The sequence below is a fragment of the Meles meles genome, unplaced genomic scaffold, assembly GCF_922984935.1.
Source record: "Meles meles unplaced genomic scaffold, mMelMel3.1 paternal haplotype, whole genome shotgun sequence".
NCBI classification, from domain to species: Eukaryota; Metazoa; Chordata; class Mammalia; order Carnivora; family Mustelidae; genus Meles; species Meles meles.
Window position 1 is genome coordinate 2,562 of NW_025721274.1, and position 18,586 is coordinate 21,147.

At 40.4% G+C, this 18,586-nt stretch overlaps 1 protein-coding gene across 1 annotated transcript; it reads left to right on the plus strand.

The window, feature by feature from the left end:
• Window positions 1-6,312: 6,312 nt before the first annotated feature.
• Window positions 6,313-17,519, plus strand: LOC123936275 (cytochrome P450 3A12-like). Its single transcript, XM_045996919.1, has 6 exons — window positions 6,313-6,471; window positions 7,238-7,304; window positions 11,009-11,169; window positions 12,413-12,639; window positions 15,790-15,952; window positions 17,114-17,519. Exons 1-6 carry the CDS (start codon window positions 6,376-6,378, stop codon window positions 17,207-17,209), a joined length of 810 nt encoding a protein of 269 aa, XP_045852875.1. The 5' UTR covers window positions 6,313-6,375; the 3' UTR covers window positions 17,210-17,519.
• The last annotated feature ends 1,067 nt before the right edge of the window (window positions 17,520-18,586 follow it).

Consider the following 18,586-nt stretch of genomic DNA (forward strand, 5'->3'; position numbering starts at 1 on the left):
TGTTTTCATTTTCATTTGTTTCCATGAATTTTTAAATTTTTTCTTTAATTTCCTGGTTGACCTATTTATTCTTTTGTAGGATGCTCTTTAGCCTGCATGTATTTGAGGTCTTTCCAACTTTCTTCTTTTGATTGAGCTCTAGTTTCAGAGCATTGTGGTCTGAAAATATGCAGGGAATGATCCCAATCATTTGGTACCAGTTGAGAACTGATTTGTGACCCAGGATATGATCTATTCTGGAGAATGTTCCATGGGCACTAGAGGAGAATATGAGTTCTGTTGTTTTGGGATGGAATGTTCCGAATATATCTGTGATGTCCATCTGGTCCAGTGTGTTATTTAAAGCCTTTATTTCCTTGTTGATCTTTTGCTTAGATGATCTGTCCATTTCAGTGAGGGGGTGTTAAAGTCCCCTACTATTATTGTATTATTGTTGATGTGTTTCTTTGATTTGTTATTAATTGATTTATATAATTGGCTGCTCCCAGGTTAGGGGCATAGATATTTAAAATTGTTAGATCTTCTTGTTGAACTGACCCTTTAAGTATGATATAGTGTCCTTTCTCATCTCTTGTCTTAAAATATAATTGATCTGATATAAGGATTACCACCCCAGCTTTCTTTTGATATCCATTAGCATGGTAAATTGTTTTCCACCCCCTCACTTTAAATCTGGAGGTGTCTTTGGGTCTAAAATTAGTTTCTTGTACACAGCATATCAATGGGTCTTTTTTTTTTAATCCATTCTGATAATCTGTGTCTTTTGATTGGGACAGTTAGCCCATTTACATTCAGGGTAACTATTGAAAGATATGAATTTAGTGCTATTGCATTGCCTGTAAGGTGACTGTTACTGTATAATGTCTCTGTTCCTTTCTGGTCTATGTTACTTTTATGGTCTCTCTTTGCTCAGAGGACCCCTTTCAGTATTTCCTGTAGGGCTGGTTTGGTGTTTGCAAATTCTTTTAGTTTTTGTTTGTCCTGGAAACTTTTTATCTCTCCTATTTTCAATGACAGCCTAGCTGGATATAGTATTCTTGGCTACATAATTTTCTCATTTAGTGCTCTGAATATTTCATGCCAGTCCTTTCTGGCCTGCCAGGTCTCTGTGGATAAGGCTGCTGCCAATCTAATATTTCTACCATTTTATGTTATAGACCACTTGTCCCAAGCTGCTTTCAGGATTTTCTCTTTGTCCCAAAGACTTGTAAGTTTTACTATTAGATGATGGGGTGTGGACCTATTTTTATTGATTTTGAGGGGGGTTCTCTGTGCCTCTTGGATTTTGATGCTTGTTCCCTTCGCCAAATTAGGGAAATTCTCTACTGTAATTTGCTTCAATATACCTTCTGCCCCCCCCCCTTCTTCTTCTTCTAGGATCCCAATTATTCTAACATCGTTTCATCTTATGGTATCACTTATCTCTCAAATTCTCCCCTTGTGGTCCAGTAGTTGCTTGTCTCTCTTTTGCTCAGATTCTTTTCTCCATTATTTGGTCTTCTGTATCACTAATTCTCTCTTCTGTCTCATTTATCCTAGCAGTAAGAGCCTCCATTTTTTTAAGTGCTATTTTTTAATTTTAAATTTATTTATTTCTTTTCAGCATAACAGTATTCATTGTTTTTGCACCACACCCAGTGCTCCATGCAATACGTGCCCTCCCTATCACCCACCACCTGGTTCCCCAACCTCCCACCCCCCACCCCTTCAAAACCCTCAGATTGTTTTTCAGAGTCCATAGTCTCTCATGGTTCATCTCCCCTTCCAATTTCCCTCAACTCCCTTCTCCTCTCCATCTCCCCATGTCCTCCATGTTCTTTGTTATGAAGCCTCCATTTTTGATTGACCCTCCTTAATAGCGTTTTTTATTTCAACTTGGTTAGGTTTTAGTTCTTTTATTTCTCTGGAAAGGAATTTTATTTCTCCTGAAAGGGCTTCTCTAATATCCTCCATGCTTTTTTTTTTTTTTTTTTTTTTTTTTTTTTTTTTTTTTTTTGGGGACCCCAGCTAGCACCTTGATAGTCGTCATTCTGTTGATTAGGTCCCTAGCTATTGGTATTACCTCTTGTTCTTTTTTTTTTTTTTTTGTGGTGAGTTTTTCCACCTTGTTATTTTATCCAGATAAGAATAGATGCATGAGAGAACAAAACACTATAAGGGTAGCTATGACCCCAGAAAAATATACACAACCAAATTAGAAGAGACCTGAAACCAGGGGGGGAAGAAAGGGGGAAAAAAGAATATATATATTAGACTGGTGAATAGAATAGAGCCACACACTTGATTTTGGGTGTATTTTGGTCTGCTGGAAGAAACTGCCTCCCAAAATTGTAAAGAAAGAAAAACTTACATAGATACAAACATAAGGGCAAAGATGGAATATGACTGTAAAGATGAAAATTCAAAAAGATTCTAAAAAAGCAATTGATAAGATAAGAAGTTGGTTGAAAAAAGAATAAAAAAGAGGAAAGAATGTTATCAGACTGGAGACTAGAACAAAGCCATGCACTAGACTGTGTATATTTTAATCCATTAGAAGAAATTGTATCCCAAAATTTTAAAGGAAAAGAAACCATATATGTATACAAAAAATAAGGTTAAATACAATGAGGGGATAAAATATGACTATAACAATGAAAATTAAATTTTTTTTAAAAAGACATTGATAAGATAGTTTAAAAATGTTAAAATAAGAGAAAACATTTAAAAATAGAATAAGAAAAAAATAAAATTAAAAAATTTATCTTTGAAAAACTAAAGGATCATGGGGAAAAAGCCATGAATTCTTTTTTTTTAAATTAAATTTAATTTTTTCTCAGTGTTCCAAAATTCATTGTTTATGCACCACACCTAGTGCTCCATACAGTGTTGCTTTCCCCTAGTTCTGCAGTTCCGCAGTTCTCATTGATCGGTGAACTTGATCTTGGCTGAATATTCTTGCTGATCTTCTGGGGGAGGATCCTGTTGCGGTGATTCTCAAATGTCTTTGCTCAAGGTGGAATTGCACTGCCCTTGCCAGAGGCCGGGCTAAGTAATCTGCTTGGGTTTGCTCTCAGAACTTTTGTTCCCTTAATACTTTCTATAGAGCTTTGGAGGATGGGAATGAAGATGGTGGCCTCCCACTCTCCAGCTCTGTAGTGTCCAAGAACTTGAGCCCCACTCCTCAGTGCACCCTCAGAGAAAAGCAGTCAATCCCTCCAATCTCTCTGGTTTCCAGCCGTGCTCTGTGCTCACCCAGCCTGTGACTGAATGTTTCTGTCTCTGGCGCACAGCCCACTTTGAAGTCTCCAAACCCAGCGGATTCCTGCAGTGCACTCCTGCTTCCTCTGGAAGGAGGTAGGAGGGGGTCTCTCCAGACCTGCCACTCGTGGGGTCCCTGCTCGAAGAGCAGTGGTACGACTGTGCCTTGGATCATGGTTTAAGGTAATCCCAAGCTGAGGGCCCAGTTCTTGGCTCTGTCTCTGCAGCCAGCTTCCCTGCTCCAATATCTGGGAGTTCTGCCACCCTCAGACACCTCTGGTCTTTTTGTGTCCCTGTGGGTCCTGAGACCACACTGTCCCTGCAAGGGCTCCACCCTGTGCTTAGCCTCTGGAGTAACATTCCTCAGCGGAGCAGAGTTCTAAAAGTTCCAATCTTGTGCTCCCCTGCTCTCTTACTTGCCAGGAGCCAGCCCCTCCCGCGGCGGTCTATCTTTCTGTCACTTAGGATTCACTTCTCTGCATGTCCTACCTTCCAGAAAGCGGTCGATTTTCTGTTCTTAAAATTGTTGCTCTTCTCTTCTATCTCCCCCTCAGCTTTGAGTGTTCAGCAATTGATGGTTTCCTGGCAGTCCTTGGCACAGGAGCAACCTCCAAAGTGCTGGGGTGATGAGTTGTGGGCCCCTGTGACTCCCAAGTCAAAAACCCTGCCGAGGGACAGAAAAGCCCCCCAGAAGCATAATTTTCAGCACAGCCATGAAATAGAATTGATTTTTATGTTAATCTTGTATCCCAAAGCCCTGCTAAACTGGCTTATTAGTTCCAGTAGACTTTTATTGTATTCCTTCAGAGTTTCTATGTATAATATTATGTTGTCTAATAATAGAGATGCTTTTACTTCTTTATTTCCTTTATGAATAACTTTTGTTTCTTTTTTTCTTTCTTTCTCTCTCCCTTTTCTTTTCTTTTCTTTTCCATTTATTCCTTCCTCCCTCCCTCCCTTCTTCCCTTCCCTCACTCCCCCCTCTATTTTTTCCTTCCTTCATTTCTTTCTCTTCCTGGATAGAACTTCTAGTACAACGTTGAATAGAAGTGGTGATAGAGATAATCTTGTTTTGTTTAATCATAAGGGAAAGTGTCTAGTCTATATCTATGAAGTGTGACATTAGGTATGAGTTTTTCATAGATGCCCTTTATCAGGTTGAGGACATTCCTTTCTGCTCCTAGTTTGTTGAGTGTTTTTATTACCAAATGGTGTTAGATTTTTGTCAAATACTTTCTCTGGCTGTATTGAGATAACTGTGTGGTTTTCATTTTTATTTCATTTTATAAAAAAGGTTTTATTTATTTATTTGATGGAGGGAGAGAGATCACAAGTAGGCAGAGCAGCAGGCAGGGAGGGGGGGAAGCAGGCTTCCTGCTGAGCAGAGAGCCCGATGTGGGCCTTGATCCCAGGACCCTGAGATTATGACATGAACTGATGGCAGAGGTTTAACCCACTGAGCCACCCAGGTGCCCCACTGCGTGGTTTTTAAAAAAATTTTGTTGTTATATTGTATTAAATAACCTGGAATTGCTGGGATAAACCCCTCTTGATGATGGTATATCCTTCTTTTGATATGTTGCTGGGTTCAGTTTGCTAATATTTTGTTAAGGATTTGTGCTTCTGTGTCATAAGTTAGTCTGTAGTTCTCTTGTACTGTGATATTATTGTTTGGTTTTAGTATCAGGGTAAAACTGGCTAGGCAGAATGAGTTTGAAAATCTTCCTACCTCTTCTATTTTTTGAAGAATTTGTGCAAAATTAGTGTTGACTGCATTTTAAATATTTGCTAGAACTCACCTGAGAAACCATCTGGAGCTGAGCTTCTTTTTGTCAGCAGTTTCTTCACTACTAACTCTGTCTTTTTATTTGTCTTTCAGATTGCCTGTGTGTGTGTGTGTGTCATTTTATGTCACTTTCTAGTTTATATTTTTCTAGGAATTTTTCCATTTTGTCTAATTTATTGGCATTCAGTTTCATAGTATTCCCTGTAGTCCTTTTTTAAAAGATTATTTATTTATTTGTTTGACAGACAGAGATCACAAGTAGGCAGAGAAACAGGCAGAGAGAGAGAGAGAGAGGAGTAAACAGGCTCCCTGCCGAGCAGAGAGCCGGATGTGGAGCTTGATCCCAGTACCCTGGGAACACGACCCGAGCCAAAGAAAGAGGCTTTAACCCACTGAGCCACCCAGGCACCCCACCTCTGTAGTCCTTTTTAGTTTTGTAATATCAGCAGTAATCTCCTCTTTCACTTCTGATGACAGTAATTAGAATGTCTTCTCCTTTTTCCTTGGTTGTCTAGCTAAAGGTCTTTTGAAAGAATCAGCTTTGCTTTCTTTGAATTTTCTCTTGTTTTTTAGTCTCTATTTCCTAAGTTTCTGCTCTTGTCTATATTATATGCTTCCTTCTGCTTGCTTTTAGTTTAGTGTGCTCTTGTATTTTTGGCACGTTTTTGACCGAAAGCTGGGTTATTGATTTGGAATCTTGGTTCTTTTTAAAGGTAGGCATATATAATGATAAATTTCTTTCTGGTCATTGCTTTTGCTACATCCCATGGGTTTTGGTATGTAGTTTCCTCATGCATATATTCTCCAAGTAATTCTAAAATGCCTTTTAGATTTCTTCTTTGCTAATTGGCTGTATAAGAGTGTATTGTGTAATTTTCACAGATTAGTGGGTTTTCCATGTTGTTTGTGTTTTGTTTTCTAGTTTTACTCCATTGTTGTTGAAGGGCATACTATGTATTATTCCATCCTGACACAATTTCTTAAATGGTGTGATATATTAAAGTAGCCTATTATAGTCTTGTGTTTCCAAAGAGGCTCTAGTCCAAAAATAAAAGGCTAAGAGATCCAAGAATGTAATCCTGTTTCTTTGGTCACTCTATAAATGTGGCAGGAGACACTGATCTGACTGCTCTAATGGTGGCCTGTGTGTGTGACTTGCTGTGGCTTAGCCATTAGCTCGAAAGTTTGAATAAATGTCACAGAGGGAATAACCATGAATCCTGGTATCTTTTAATCCTCAGGTTGGTAGACCAAATTATAATTGCTCCAGGGAGATTTTGCATTTTCATTGATATTTCTGTTTTTTTTTCCTTATAGTACTGTTTCCATTCCTTACCCCGGTTTTTGAAATGTTAAATATCTGGCTATTTCCAAAAAGAGTTACTGATTTTTTCAAGAAATCTGTAGAAAGGATGAAGGAAAGTCGCCTCAAAGATAAACAAAAGGTAAATCCAGTGGTGGTTACATGTGCATGTTCACTTTTGATCTTTTATTGAGCTCTATGCATCTGATGTGTACACTACTAAGTATGTTTTTATGGTAAACAGAGAACTCTAGAGTTTAGGGCAAGAGACTTCTAACATTTTAGAGACAATGAAGAAGGTGGAGGTCAGGAGAGGAGATAAGAAGATGAGCCAGAGAGTGTTTAAAATTTAAGAATAAGCATGCCAATGAGTATGTCAGTGCATAAACTGTGGTGAGAGAAAAGCTATCACTTCCCTTCAATAAATGGTCAAAACATAAAAATTACTGTGTAAAATCATTTTCCTGGTAGTATAATTTTGCCATATATTACATTGGCAAAGGGGCCCTTCAATTCTAAGTGTCTTTTCTTACACATTCTCTGGTGGATGATCCCCTCAGGTGCCTGGTTATGTTAAATTTGAGGCTGTCATAGTCTGGAATGAGCAAGTGTCTTCTTTGGGCACTGAGGCTGCAAGTTGGCCAAGTAGGGTTTGCCTTTCTTAGTCCTGGCGGCCGGCACTAGGGTGTATATAGGACAGGGAGATAGGAATGGTACCCCAGGATCTCTCTGTAGATTTTGCAGAGTTCTGAGAGGGTGAGGCATTGGAAGATGCTGACACAGAAGCTTCTGTGGACTCTGGGTGTAATGGAGCCATATTCTCAGGAGAAAGTTAGGTTCTGCACCCCTGTTTATTTCTGACTTCACAAGTGACTTTTTGTCATTGAAATGTCTCTTTCTGTGTCCAGCACCGAGTGGACTTTCTTCAGCTGATGATTAACTCCCAGAATTCCAAAGAAATGGACATGCATAAAGGTAAGCCAGGAGAGCTTCAGAGGACTCTCGATGGGGCATCTCAGAGACAGGAGATGGTTCTGAGATATGGAGGAAGATTTTTAGAAGATGGAATATCAGAAAATCGAAGGAAGACATATGTTCAGATACAAATGGTAGCCAGAGCATTGTCCAGAACACAGCCACAGTTTGTTCAAAGCTCAAAGGGCAATGATAGTCAAAGCTATCAGTAGTCTGCCATATGGGAGCTTGTTTGCAATGGCAATCCTCCAGCCTAATCCAGGCCCACTGAATCAGAACCTCTGCCTGGAAATTCACATCAAGGCTTCATCACATCAGGAGGCACCTGGCTGCAGTATTGGTGACCTTCACTTGGAACATTTGGTTAAACTTGTGTTCACTGTCTTAATCTACTGCAAGTTTTTCTTTTCCTTTTGTAATTAAGAAGTAACTGGTGCAGGATGCCTTCACCTACTACTTTTATCACCCATGGATGGTATTTGACAAAACCCATTATTACTATGATGGTTGGAAATGATGACTTTCTACTTCCACCATTTCTTCTACATTTGGAGTGATAGTTCATTGTTAGGGTGAGCTTTCCATTCATCATCATTATTGTATTTGTTTATTTATTTTTTATTATGTCCAGTTAGTCAGCATCGAGTATATCATGAGTTTTTATGCAGTGTTCAACAATTTGCTAGTTATGTATAATATCAAGTATTCTGTATTTGTCTATTTATAAATGTCAATATGATCTCATATATTACTTACTTAGTCTCTTATATGATTTTTTATTTAGATTGTTAATTTTCTCAGATTTGTCTCTGTAAGTCCTTTCATTTGGGCTCCTGTGTTCTTTTTTCTTTTAACTTCTTTTTTTATGTTTTCAGTAGACTTTATTTATTTTAAAAGATTTGATTTGTTAGAGAGAGAGAAAGATTTGATTTGTTAGCGAGAGAGTTAGAGGAGAGAAGAGGCAGACAGAAAGAGAAGCAGGCTTCCTACTGAGCAAGGAGACCAATACAGGACTTGATCCCAGGACCCTGGGATCAGGACCAGAACCGAAGGCAGACAATCGACTGAGCCACACAGGCATCCCAATAGACTTTATGTATTTTTTAAAGGTTTTATTTATTTATTTGAGAGAGAAAGAGTGAGAGAATGAGAGGAGAGATGGTCAAAGGGAGAAGCAGACTCCTCATGGAGCTGGGAGCCCGATGTGGGACTTGATCCCAGGACTCTGGGATCATGACCTGAGCCAAAGGCAGTTGCTTAACCAACTGAGCCATCAGGCAGTCCTAGACTTTAATTTTTATGGCAGTTTTAGGTTCACTGCAAAATTGAGTGAAAGACACAGTGATTTATCCCATATTCCCCCTGCTCCACTTACATGTCCCCTCTATCAAAATCTCCCACCATGTGGTAATTTTGTTATAGTCAATGTCCATACAGTGACACATTATTACCACCCCAAATCCATAGTTTACATTACAGTTCACCCTTGGTGTTGTATATGCTATGGGTTTAGACATATGTACAGTGATGTATATCCACCACTATAGCACACAGAGTATTCTGTATCCTTTTGCCATATTATCTCCTGAGCATTTCCTTGCATTCTGGTGTGGGACATTCCAGTTTCTCTTGTTTCCCTTGATGAGCCTTGGAATTAGCCATTTTCTCCAGGAAGCTCTGTTTCCTTTTTGAGAATGGTATTTAGAAACCAGAATCTGGGGTCTAGGAGTGCTTGTTGCTTGAGGGTTTCTTTGCTTCTATTTCCTCTCAGTGCGTCAAGCCCACAATATCAACTATATTTACACAGGACAAATCAATATAAGTATTTCTTTTTTTTAATTTTTTATTCGTTTATTTGTTTATTTACAGCATAACAGTGTTCATTGTTTTGGCATCACACCCAGTGCTCCATGCAGTACGTGCCCTCCCTATTACCCACCACCTGCTTCCTCAACCTCCCACCCTACCCCCCCGCCCCTTCAAAACCCTCTGGTTGTTTTTCAGAGTCCATAGTCTCTCAAGTATTTCTTTTTTTAAAAAAAATATTTTATTTATTTATTTGACATGGGGAGAAAGACAGCGAGAGAGAGAACACAAGCAGGGGGAATGGGAGAGGGAGAAACTGACTTCCTGCTGAGCAGGAAGGCTGATGTGGGGCTTGATCTCAGCACCCTGGATAATGATCTGAACCAAGGCAGAGTGAGGCACCCAGGTGCCCCTGTATTGTTCTATTCTCTCTCTCTCTCTCTAGTTCTACTACTTCCTATGATGAAGGAGATACTCTATATATGCTTGGTTCTGTATACAACCACTACACACATGTGACTTTTGAGCACTTGACATGTGGCGAGTGTCACTGAAGATCTGACTCTTACATTGGATTTAATATAATTAAGTAAAATTTAAATAAAAATAGCCACATCTGGCAAGTGGCTGCCTTATTGGACAGCATAGCTCTAAACTTTGATTATCATGGGGTTCTTGGTAATCGAGGCTAGAATTTGATAGTTGAATTTATCCACAGCATCATCACAGAAGTGTGCCTGGGAAATCAGAACTCTATAGACCTTTTATACACTCTTTGTATTACTTTTGGTTATAAATTACATGTTTGTGGTGGATGCCATTTCAGTGCTCTAAGTATCTAAATATCCTGATACAGTTCTGGTGAAAGAAATTAGAGCATGACCATGCTGAGTTCCTGCCAGGAGAAAATCAAAGGAGATGCCAACTTATATTCAGAGTGGGGCCATTCACTTAGGAAGGTGACATTCAGGCTACGATTGAATAGGCATTGCTAATGCCACTCACTGGCTATAGTTTGTCTGTTTCTCGCTAGCTAGTACCCTGCTATTGATGCCTTCTTTCTTCTGCTCCTTTAATGGCATGAATTATCCTAGTTCAGTCACCACTCTTCTCACTTTGTCTGTGTCGTAGTTTCTGTACATACTGGAGGTCATCCACTTGAGAAGTCGTGTTCCAGGTCTTCTGTTAGTGGAGACCTCGGAAAGGTATACGCTGTGCTTCTCAAGATAGGTTGTGCACACAGGTCACCACATCTCATGAAAGGTCAGATTTTGATTCGATTGTTCTAGGGTGACGTTTGAGAGTCTGCATTTCTAATAAACTCCCAGATGCTGCAGATCCCACATTTGGAGCAGCAAGAGTTTATCTGTAGCCCAATTACGTTCTCTTAAGTTCCCACAGATATGTTTAGATGAAAGATCATTCCTTTTTCCTGACAATGCCTTCCTGACTAAACCTTAGCATTGCAAACTCTCTAAAGAAATTTATGTTCTGTTTTAGCTGGAAGGACTTAAATTTTCCTGGGGGAGAATGCTATCCCATGTGACTTAGGAGTCCTTTTGGGATTCTCCAAAGGACATACTGATAACTCTGTGTATGTTAGACGAAATGCCATTTCCTGAAATCACCTATCTGTGTTGGTGGGGAAGGTGGCATGAGCAGGAATGGATGGTCAAGACCATGAGAATAGGCCATGGGAATAACCAGGTCAAGACAACTTCTGGCCTTTCTGGCTCTGTAAGATAGACATCAGAGTGCAAACCACTGTGAGTTGGATTCTGGATTGATTTTAAATCCCCCCCAAGGGAATTGTGAGTTTCAAATTGATTTCTCATCATCTAAAATGTGGTATTTTATATTCATCTGTTTTAGTTCAAATGTCTCTCTTCTCCTTTTAGCTCTGTCTGATCTGGAACTCGTGGCCCAATCTATTATCTTTATTTTTGCTGGCTATGAGACCACTAGCACTTCTCTTTCCTTCCTTCTGTATGAATTGGCCACTCACCCTGATGTCCAGAAGAAACTGCAGGAGGAGATTGATGCAACTTTCCCTAAGAAGGTGAGTGGGTCCTGTTGAGGAGGGAGTCCGAATAGGCTTGGTTATATCTCAGTAACAGATTAGCTCTCAAATCGAGTGGGTTTTCATAAAAAGGTTTACTTCTAACTCACGTTTGCATGTCCAGCATGGGAGTGAGTCTCTGCTTCATATAGTTGTTTGGTGGTACTGGGGAAAGAGGCTCCCCTTTCTTATACCTTTATTATCTGGAACTTGGGGACTAATTGTTGGCAGGGGAACAAGGAACTAAACTTCCAGCTTAGGAAGAGACCTGGCCTGGGGGCTGGAGTACCTTATTGAGCAAACAGTGAAATCCCAGACCAACAATAAGGGGACCTTTCCAGCAACAGAGGGTGGGGCTGAGATCCGATTCCCTTCACAATATTCCCTAGAACTGAAATTGTGTTCCCACAGTCGGTGGCATCCAGTCCTACCCCTCTCTTGTCCTGTTTGTGTTGAAAGGAACTAGTGTCTCCCCCAATTACAGTTTTTATGTAATATAGTGTTTCTCTCTAAATACTGTAAATATAATTGAATATAATTGAAAAGATAGGAAGCAGGATATTTCCACTAGAAGAGTTTATGTGGCAGAGCAGATCTTTTCTGTTGTATGTTCTTCTTCTATGGTGTGGGTGTGTGACCTCTGTTTTGAAAGGAAATGGTGACTTCAACATATTTCACTGATCTAGTGTCGTAGGGAAGGAGAAATAAAATAAGATAAAAACAGAGAGGGAGACAAACTATAACTCTTAAATATAGGAAACTGAGGGTTTCTGGAGGGGGATGGGGCATCTGGGTGATGGGAATTAAGGGAGGCACCTGATGTAATGAGCAATGGTGTTATATGCAAGTATGAATTATTAAATTCTATACCTGAAACTCATAATACACTATATGTTAACTAAATTGAACTTAAATAAAAACTAAAAAAAAACCCATTAAGTGCCACAGTGTTCGTCTCTTTTGTTCACACGAGGAAGAAAAAATCACTACCTAGGAAGGATTTCAGTCCCTGTTTAGGGAATTGTCCCAGCGGTCTCCCCTAGTGACTTGTGTCCCTACTCTACACATGTCAGTGGGCCACTGAGCAGGTCAAAGGACATGGTAGATATTAAAACATCCATAAATGCCCTTTATGAAAATACATGATTCTTAGGTGTTCCTAACACTTCAGAAGGAGTGTATAGAGTGAGTTGAATGTTGATTCCAAATCTCAATGTATCAAAATCTGTTTCTTTCCTTCCAGGCACCACCCACTTATGATGCCCTTGTACAGATGGAGTATCTGGACATGGTGTTGAATGAAACTCTCAGATTATACACAATCGGTGGTAGACTTGAGAGAGTCTGTAAGAAAGATGTGGAGATCAGTGGTATGTTCATTCCCAAAGGGACGGTGGTGATGGTGCCAGTCTTTACTCTTCACCGAGACCAGGATCTCTGGCCAGAGCCTGAGGAGTTCCGTCCTGAAAGGTACAGGAAACCTTGGAATGGGGAACCCACCCTCATATTGGAGGATATTCTGATATTTCCTTCGTATAGATGAGAAGCATGTAGTTGACAATTATTTGTACATCTTTTTATTTTTAGAAGTATTTTTTATTACAAGATGATCATTGTCAAATTTTGCACTCTAGTTGAGAAAAAAGAAGATTAATGTCATCACCAGTCACATACATCATCATTAATCATATGATATATGTCCTTGTGGATATTTTTCTATGCATATACATTAGTAAAAGTTAGTATGGCATTATATATGTATATACTTTTTTAAAATTTAGAGGGAGTTGAGGGAAACTGGAAGGGGAGATGAACCATGAGAGACTATGGACTCTGAAAAACAACCAGAGGGTTTTGAAGGGGCGGGGGGGGTGGGAGGTTGAGGAAGCAGGTGGTGGGTAATAGGGAGGGCATGTACTGCATGGAGCACTGGGTGTGATGCCAAAACAATGAACACTGTTATGCTGTAAATAAGCAAATAAAAAAAATTAAAAAAAAAGAACTAAGTAAGTTAATGTACATAAAATAGTATAATACCAGGGACTAATAAAGTACCCATGCATGATCAAAAAAAAAAATTTAGATTTTTTTTTTAGTGTTCCAAGATTCATTGTTTATGCACCACACCCAGTGCTCCATGCAATATGTGCTCTCCTGAATACCCACCACCAGGCTCTCCTAACCCCCCACCCTGTCCCCTCCAAAACTCTGTTTGTTTCTCAGAATCTACAGTCTCTCATGGTTCATCTCCCCCTCAGATTTTTCCCAATTAACTTTTCCTTTTCTTTTCCTAATATCCTCCGTGCTATTCCTTATGCTCCACAAGTAAGTGAATATTTCACTCAGCATACTCTCCTCCAGTCCTGTCCATGTTGATAGAAAGGTTGAATATTCATCCTTTCTGAATGGGAGGCATAATATTACATTGTTATAGGGACCATATTTTTTTATGAAGATATAGTCCCTATATATGATGGCATTATAAATTTTTTGAACTACTTACTTAATGTAACAGTAAGCTATAAACAACATACCATATTTGTGTTTGTTAATGTTATCCTTTTTAAGACAATGGGACTTGTATTCCTTTCAGTTTTTCTGCACTCTCTAGCTATCTGCATTCACTCCTCATATTCTCACATTTCATCTTTGCAACCCTGGGCCACCATTTCTGCTAGCTGTAGTGTGAGAGCAGAGGCTGTGGAGCTGATGGTTCACGTCCCTGACAGGAGGAACAGCCTCAGAAGGACACAGACACACAGGCCTGTGCTGTCTGTGGCTGCAGTCCTGTGCCAGCTCAAACCTCACTCAGTATCTAGGGTTCACCCAGAGCAAGCTCATCTGTTCTCTAGCTGTCTGAGACATCCTCCTTGGAGGGGTCTTGAGCTTTCTCTTCTGATGATTCAGAGCAGAGTCTGGCTTTGGGTGCAGCTTGAATTCTGCTACAGTCCGTGCTTTCCTGTTTTTTGTATTGGGGAGCACAATCTAGATGAACATTTTAGGGATCTAGACGTTTAGCCCCTGTCTCTAAGGTCCCTGATGGCAGAGCTCTTGTCCTGTTGCACGGCGTCCCTAGTGCTAGCAATGCATCCACACACAGTACTTGCTGAAAGATCTCAAAGTGACCAAGTCATTTGCTTTCTGTACAAGGAGACCTGATGGTTCCCAGAGGCTCAGCAGTTCCCTCTCCTGTAGCTTCTGGAAGGGAAACCAGGGAGCACTCCTGGTACTTGTCTGTGACTCATTCAGTCACGAGAGGAAGAGCTTATCTGTGTGTGTTAGGGACTGTGCCAGGCAGTATGCAATCCATGTATTAAAAATGTCTGTTATGGATAATTTTATTAAAGATTTTATTTATTTGATGGTGCCTGGGTGGCTCATCGTTAAGCAGCTGCCTTCGGCTCAGGTCATGATCTTAGGGTCCTGGGATCGAGCCTCATGCCTTGCCTCTGCTCACCTCTCTCCCTCTCTTCTCCCTCTCTCACTCCCCCTGCTTGGGTTCCCTCTCACTCTGTCTCTCTCTCTGTGCAATAAATAAATAAAATCTTAAAAAAAAAAGGATTTTATTTGAGTGAGAGAGAGGGAAAAAGAGCACAAGTGGGGAAAGGGGCAGAAGGAGAGGGAGTGTGAGAAGCAGGCTCCCCACTGAGCAGGGAACCCAACATGGGGCTTGATCCCAGGACCCTGGGATTATGACCTGAGCTGAAGACAGATGCTTGACCAACTGACCCATGCAGGTGCCCCTATTGTGGAGAAATTTTGACACATGTAAAACATATTCTATAGACACAAGTCTATGAAATACTTTACATGAATCTATCTGTGCCCATCACCTGCCCAACAAACACCAACCCTTATCAGCTGCTCCATCCATGCACTGTTATAATTCCTTATCTGTTTTCCGTATTACATTAAAGCATATCAACAGTTAACATTCTAGTATCTTCTCTATAATATAGTGAGTTTTAAATAGTACCTCACCACAATGCCATTATCACTTTTCATTGATATAAATATGGAGGAATGAATTGTGAATAAATTATAGTTCTAACCTTTAAGGAATTTATAGCTTTGTGGGACAGATAGACAAAAACTCAGTAATTAGAGTGATTTTTCATAATTGTGAGTATGATTATAGTGGAGTCGTATCATATGCCTATGTAAATAATCTGAAAATCGGTTGGGGTGGTCCTAGCAGGAGGGTAAGGAGGTAAAGGAAAAAAATAACAATGTAAACCATGGGAGGCATTTGACCTGCTTTCTTTCTCTATGGATATAAGACCAATGTCAGTCAGTGTAGGTGAGATCCTACATTTCCTTCAATCAGGCTCATTTCTTGCCTTTCAGAGGGTGAACATCTCACCATGTTGAATATAATTCGAGTGTTTAAGATACATCTTTTCAAAAGCATTCATCCCATCTCTTCAACAAGACTGAATGTCCCCATAGGGGAAGGGGTATCCAATGACCTGTAGCAACGACCACAGCAGAGTATCATAGCAGGACTTCTGTAACCAGCCCATCAAATTTCCTATGTACCCCTGGTTGAGACCCCCAAATATGTAGCTCTTGTGGTTTTTATGTTTCCTCACTTGTTTCCAACTTGTGTTGTGGAACCAGGTTCAGCAAGAAGAACAAGGACAGCATAAATCCTTATACATACCTGCCTTTTGGAACTGGACCCCGAAACTGCCTTGGGATGAGGTTTGCGATCATAAACATGAAACTTGCCCTTGTCAGAGTCCTGCAGAACTTCTCCTTCAAACCTTGTAAAGAAACACAGGTCAGAGAGAGCACTTTCTGCAAAAAGAATGTTTTATTGTATTTTTTTAAAAACTAAGAGATATGGAATAGGGGTGTGTGTGTGTGTGTGTGTGTGTGTGGACTCATTTATGCCTAGTAATTTGTTCTATCAGTCAGAGTATCTATTCGAAGCCATCTGTGACGTTCAAAGGCCCTTCACTTCCTGAGTGCCATATCTGTGGTTTATGACCACCCAACCATAAGGGTCACATGGTCAGTACAGTTCATGTGACATCATTATACACAGACTGATGACCTTGAGCGTATTTTAAATTTCTTTTACGTCCACGGAAAGGAAGGAACCAAGTTGTGCACAGTCATGACCTTCAGTGATAGTCATGATGTGGCTTTTGAACGATGTTCTTCTCCACCACAACTTACAGACACTCTGGTGACCGAAGTTCTCAAAGCCTCATTGTATGTGGGAATCAGTGGGTTTGTGAAAAATCCTGATGCCCAGGTCATCTCAGAAACTCTAACCTAAGTCACCCAGAGTGTGGCTTTAAAGGTGCCCCCATGATTCTCAAGGGCAGGCAAGGTTGAGAATCTGGTGTAAAACATGTCTGCATGATGTGAAGGACTCCCAGGGTTAGGCCATCCTGGGTATGTGGCTCCACCTTCTGCAAGCCTGGCTCCTGTCAGGCTGTACTTCCTTCCCATCCCAATCTGTCATCATGAATGGATGTTTCCAGGAGAGAGGTGACAGGGTGTCTAGCAGTGCAGATGTCCATACAACAAAATGTGCGATAAACACTCAGGAGTCAATGTGTAGAAAATTAACTCTGGCACTTTTCAATATTGTTGCCATAATGGCTAAGAATCTGTTTTAAATGTTAAAGACTCATCCTGTTCCCTTAAAATTAATATAAAAGAACAACACCAGCCAACATGAATGTGTCTCCAGCCAGGTACAGAGTAAGTAACAATAGATCATCTGTTGAATGAGTGATGGATGAAAGCTTCCATGCTCCAGTCTCGACAGCTTACAGAGTAATTTTAAAAAATCAGAGATAGATGAATCTAATAATAGTATTTATGCATTTTTAATGCATTACTGTCCTTTACATATCTTGCCTTCTTTGCTTCTATTGTTGGCAGGGTTTCGTTTGTTGGTTCTCATATGCTTGTTTAACTGTTGCAGATCCCCATGAAATTAAGTGTTCAAGGGTTAATTCAACCAGAAAAACCCATTGTTCTAAAGGTTGAGCCAAGAGATGGAAGTGTGAGTGGAGCCTGACTTTCCCTATGGACTTCCCCTTTGTTCTTCAAGAAGCTGTATCTCAGATCACCAGAGACCTCAATTTCCTTTGTGAGTAAACCCAGAAATGAAGATGGCCCATATCTACTGCCCATGACAGATGACTAGGGCTTCCATACATTCACTTATCTTTTTTGGTGTCTGTGTGGAGCATTCTGTATTGTGGAGAGTGAAGGAGGTGACCAATAAGTGCCAGTGATATAGACTCAGCCTGTCTGGTTCATACAGACTACCCCAGTTAGTACCATCTGTTCCCCTGATCAAGAATAAAACTTTCTCAAGAATTTTATCAACCTTCTTTAATGAAAATGAGAATTATTGTAATGATTATGGGAGTGATATTTCTATCACAGGTCTTACTTTGAATATGCTATATTAAATATCATACTGAGGAAGTCTATCAACATCACTTTCAAAAGTCTGAACTGGGGGCGCCTGGGTGGCTCAGTGGGTTAAGCCTCTGCCTTTGGCTCAGGTCATGATCCTAGGGTCCTGGGATCAAGTCCTATATCAAGGCCTATATCTGCCAAGCAGAGAGCCTGCTTCCTCCTTTCTCTCTCTCTCTGCCTACTTGTGATCTCTCTATCAAATAAATAAATAAAATCTTAAAAAAAGGTCTGAATTGATAGTTTTGTGCACATTAAAAGGGGATCCATGGAACAATGAGTGAGAGCCAGTGACTGAATGTTTTGATCATTATAGTCGCTGGGTGGGTGGAGCTCGTTCAGAACTCCAATGTGATATATGAAGATAAGAGAGTTAATCCACTGTGACTTTGCCCATTGGTCAGAAAGTATATTCACAATTTAATTCTACAGGTTTTGGAGCACATGTTTTTTCTAACTCTCAATTGAGGCACTTAGTATTATATGATTAGTTTTCATCTCATCTGCCCTGGTATTCTGGCCTCCAGAGGATATGCTTTCTCTTTGTGCTCTCACGTCAGCTCCCAACTGTGCTGACAGAATGAATATTGAATCAGAGGTGGTTGATTGGCCGGTTGACTTGGCAGGAAGGCTAAAAGCATTTGTCCATTTCAGTTGGTATGAGGAGATGCATAGAATTCTTTCTATTTCTCCCCTCCCCTCCAGCCCCTTCTATCTCCTCTCCTGGCCTCTTCCTTTGCCTTTCCTTTCAAGATAATTCAGTCCTAATGCCATCGGTGGGGCACAGCCATGTGGGTGGCCCCACACTGGGGATCAGGGGCACAGAAGAAAGTCACAGTGACTCTAAGTTAGAGACTGAGTGGGGTGGGGATGGTGTGCACATGGAAAAGCAGGCTGTCATGGGTGTGGGAGTCCTAGCTAGATGAGAAGGGTGGTTGGTCTGATGGAGACCTTGGAGCCCAAGTACAGT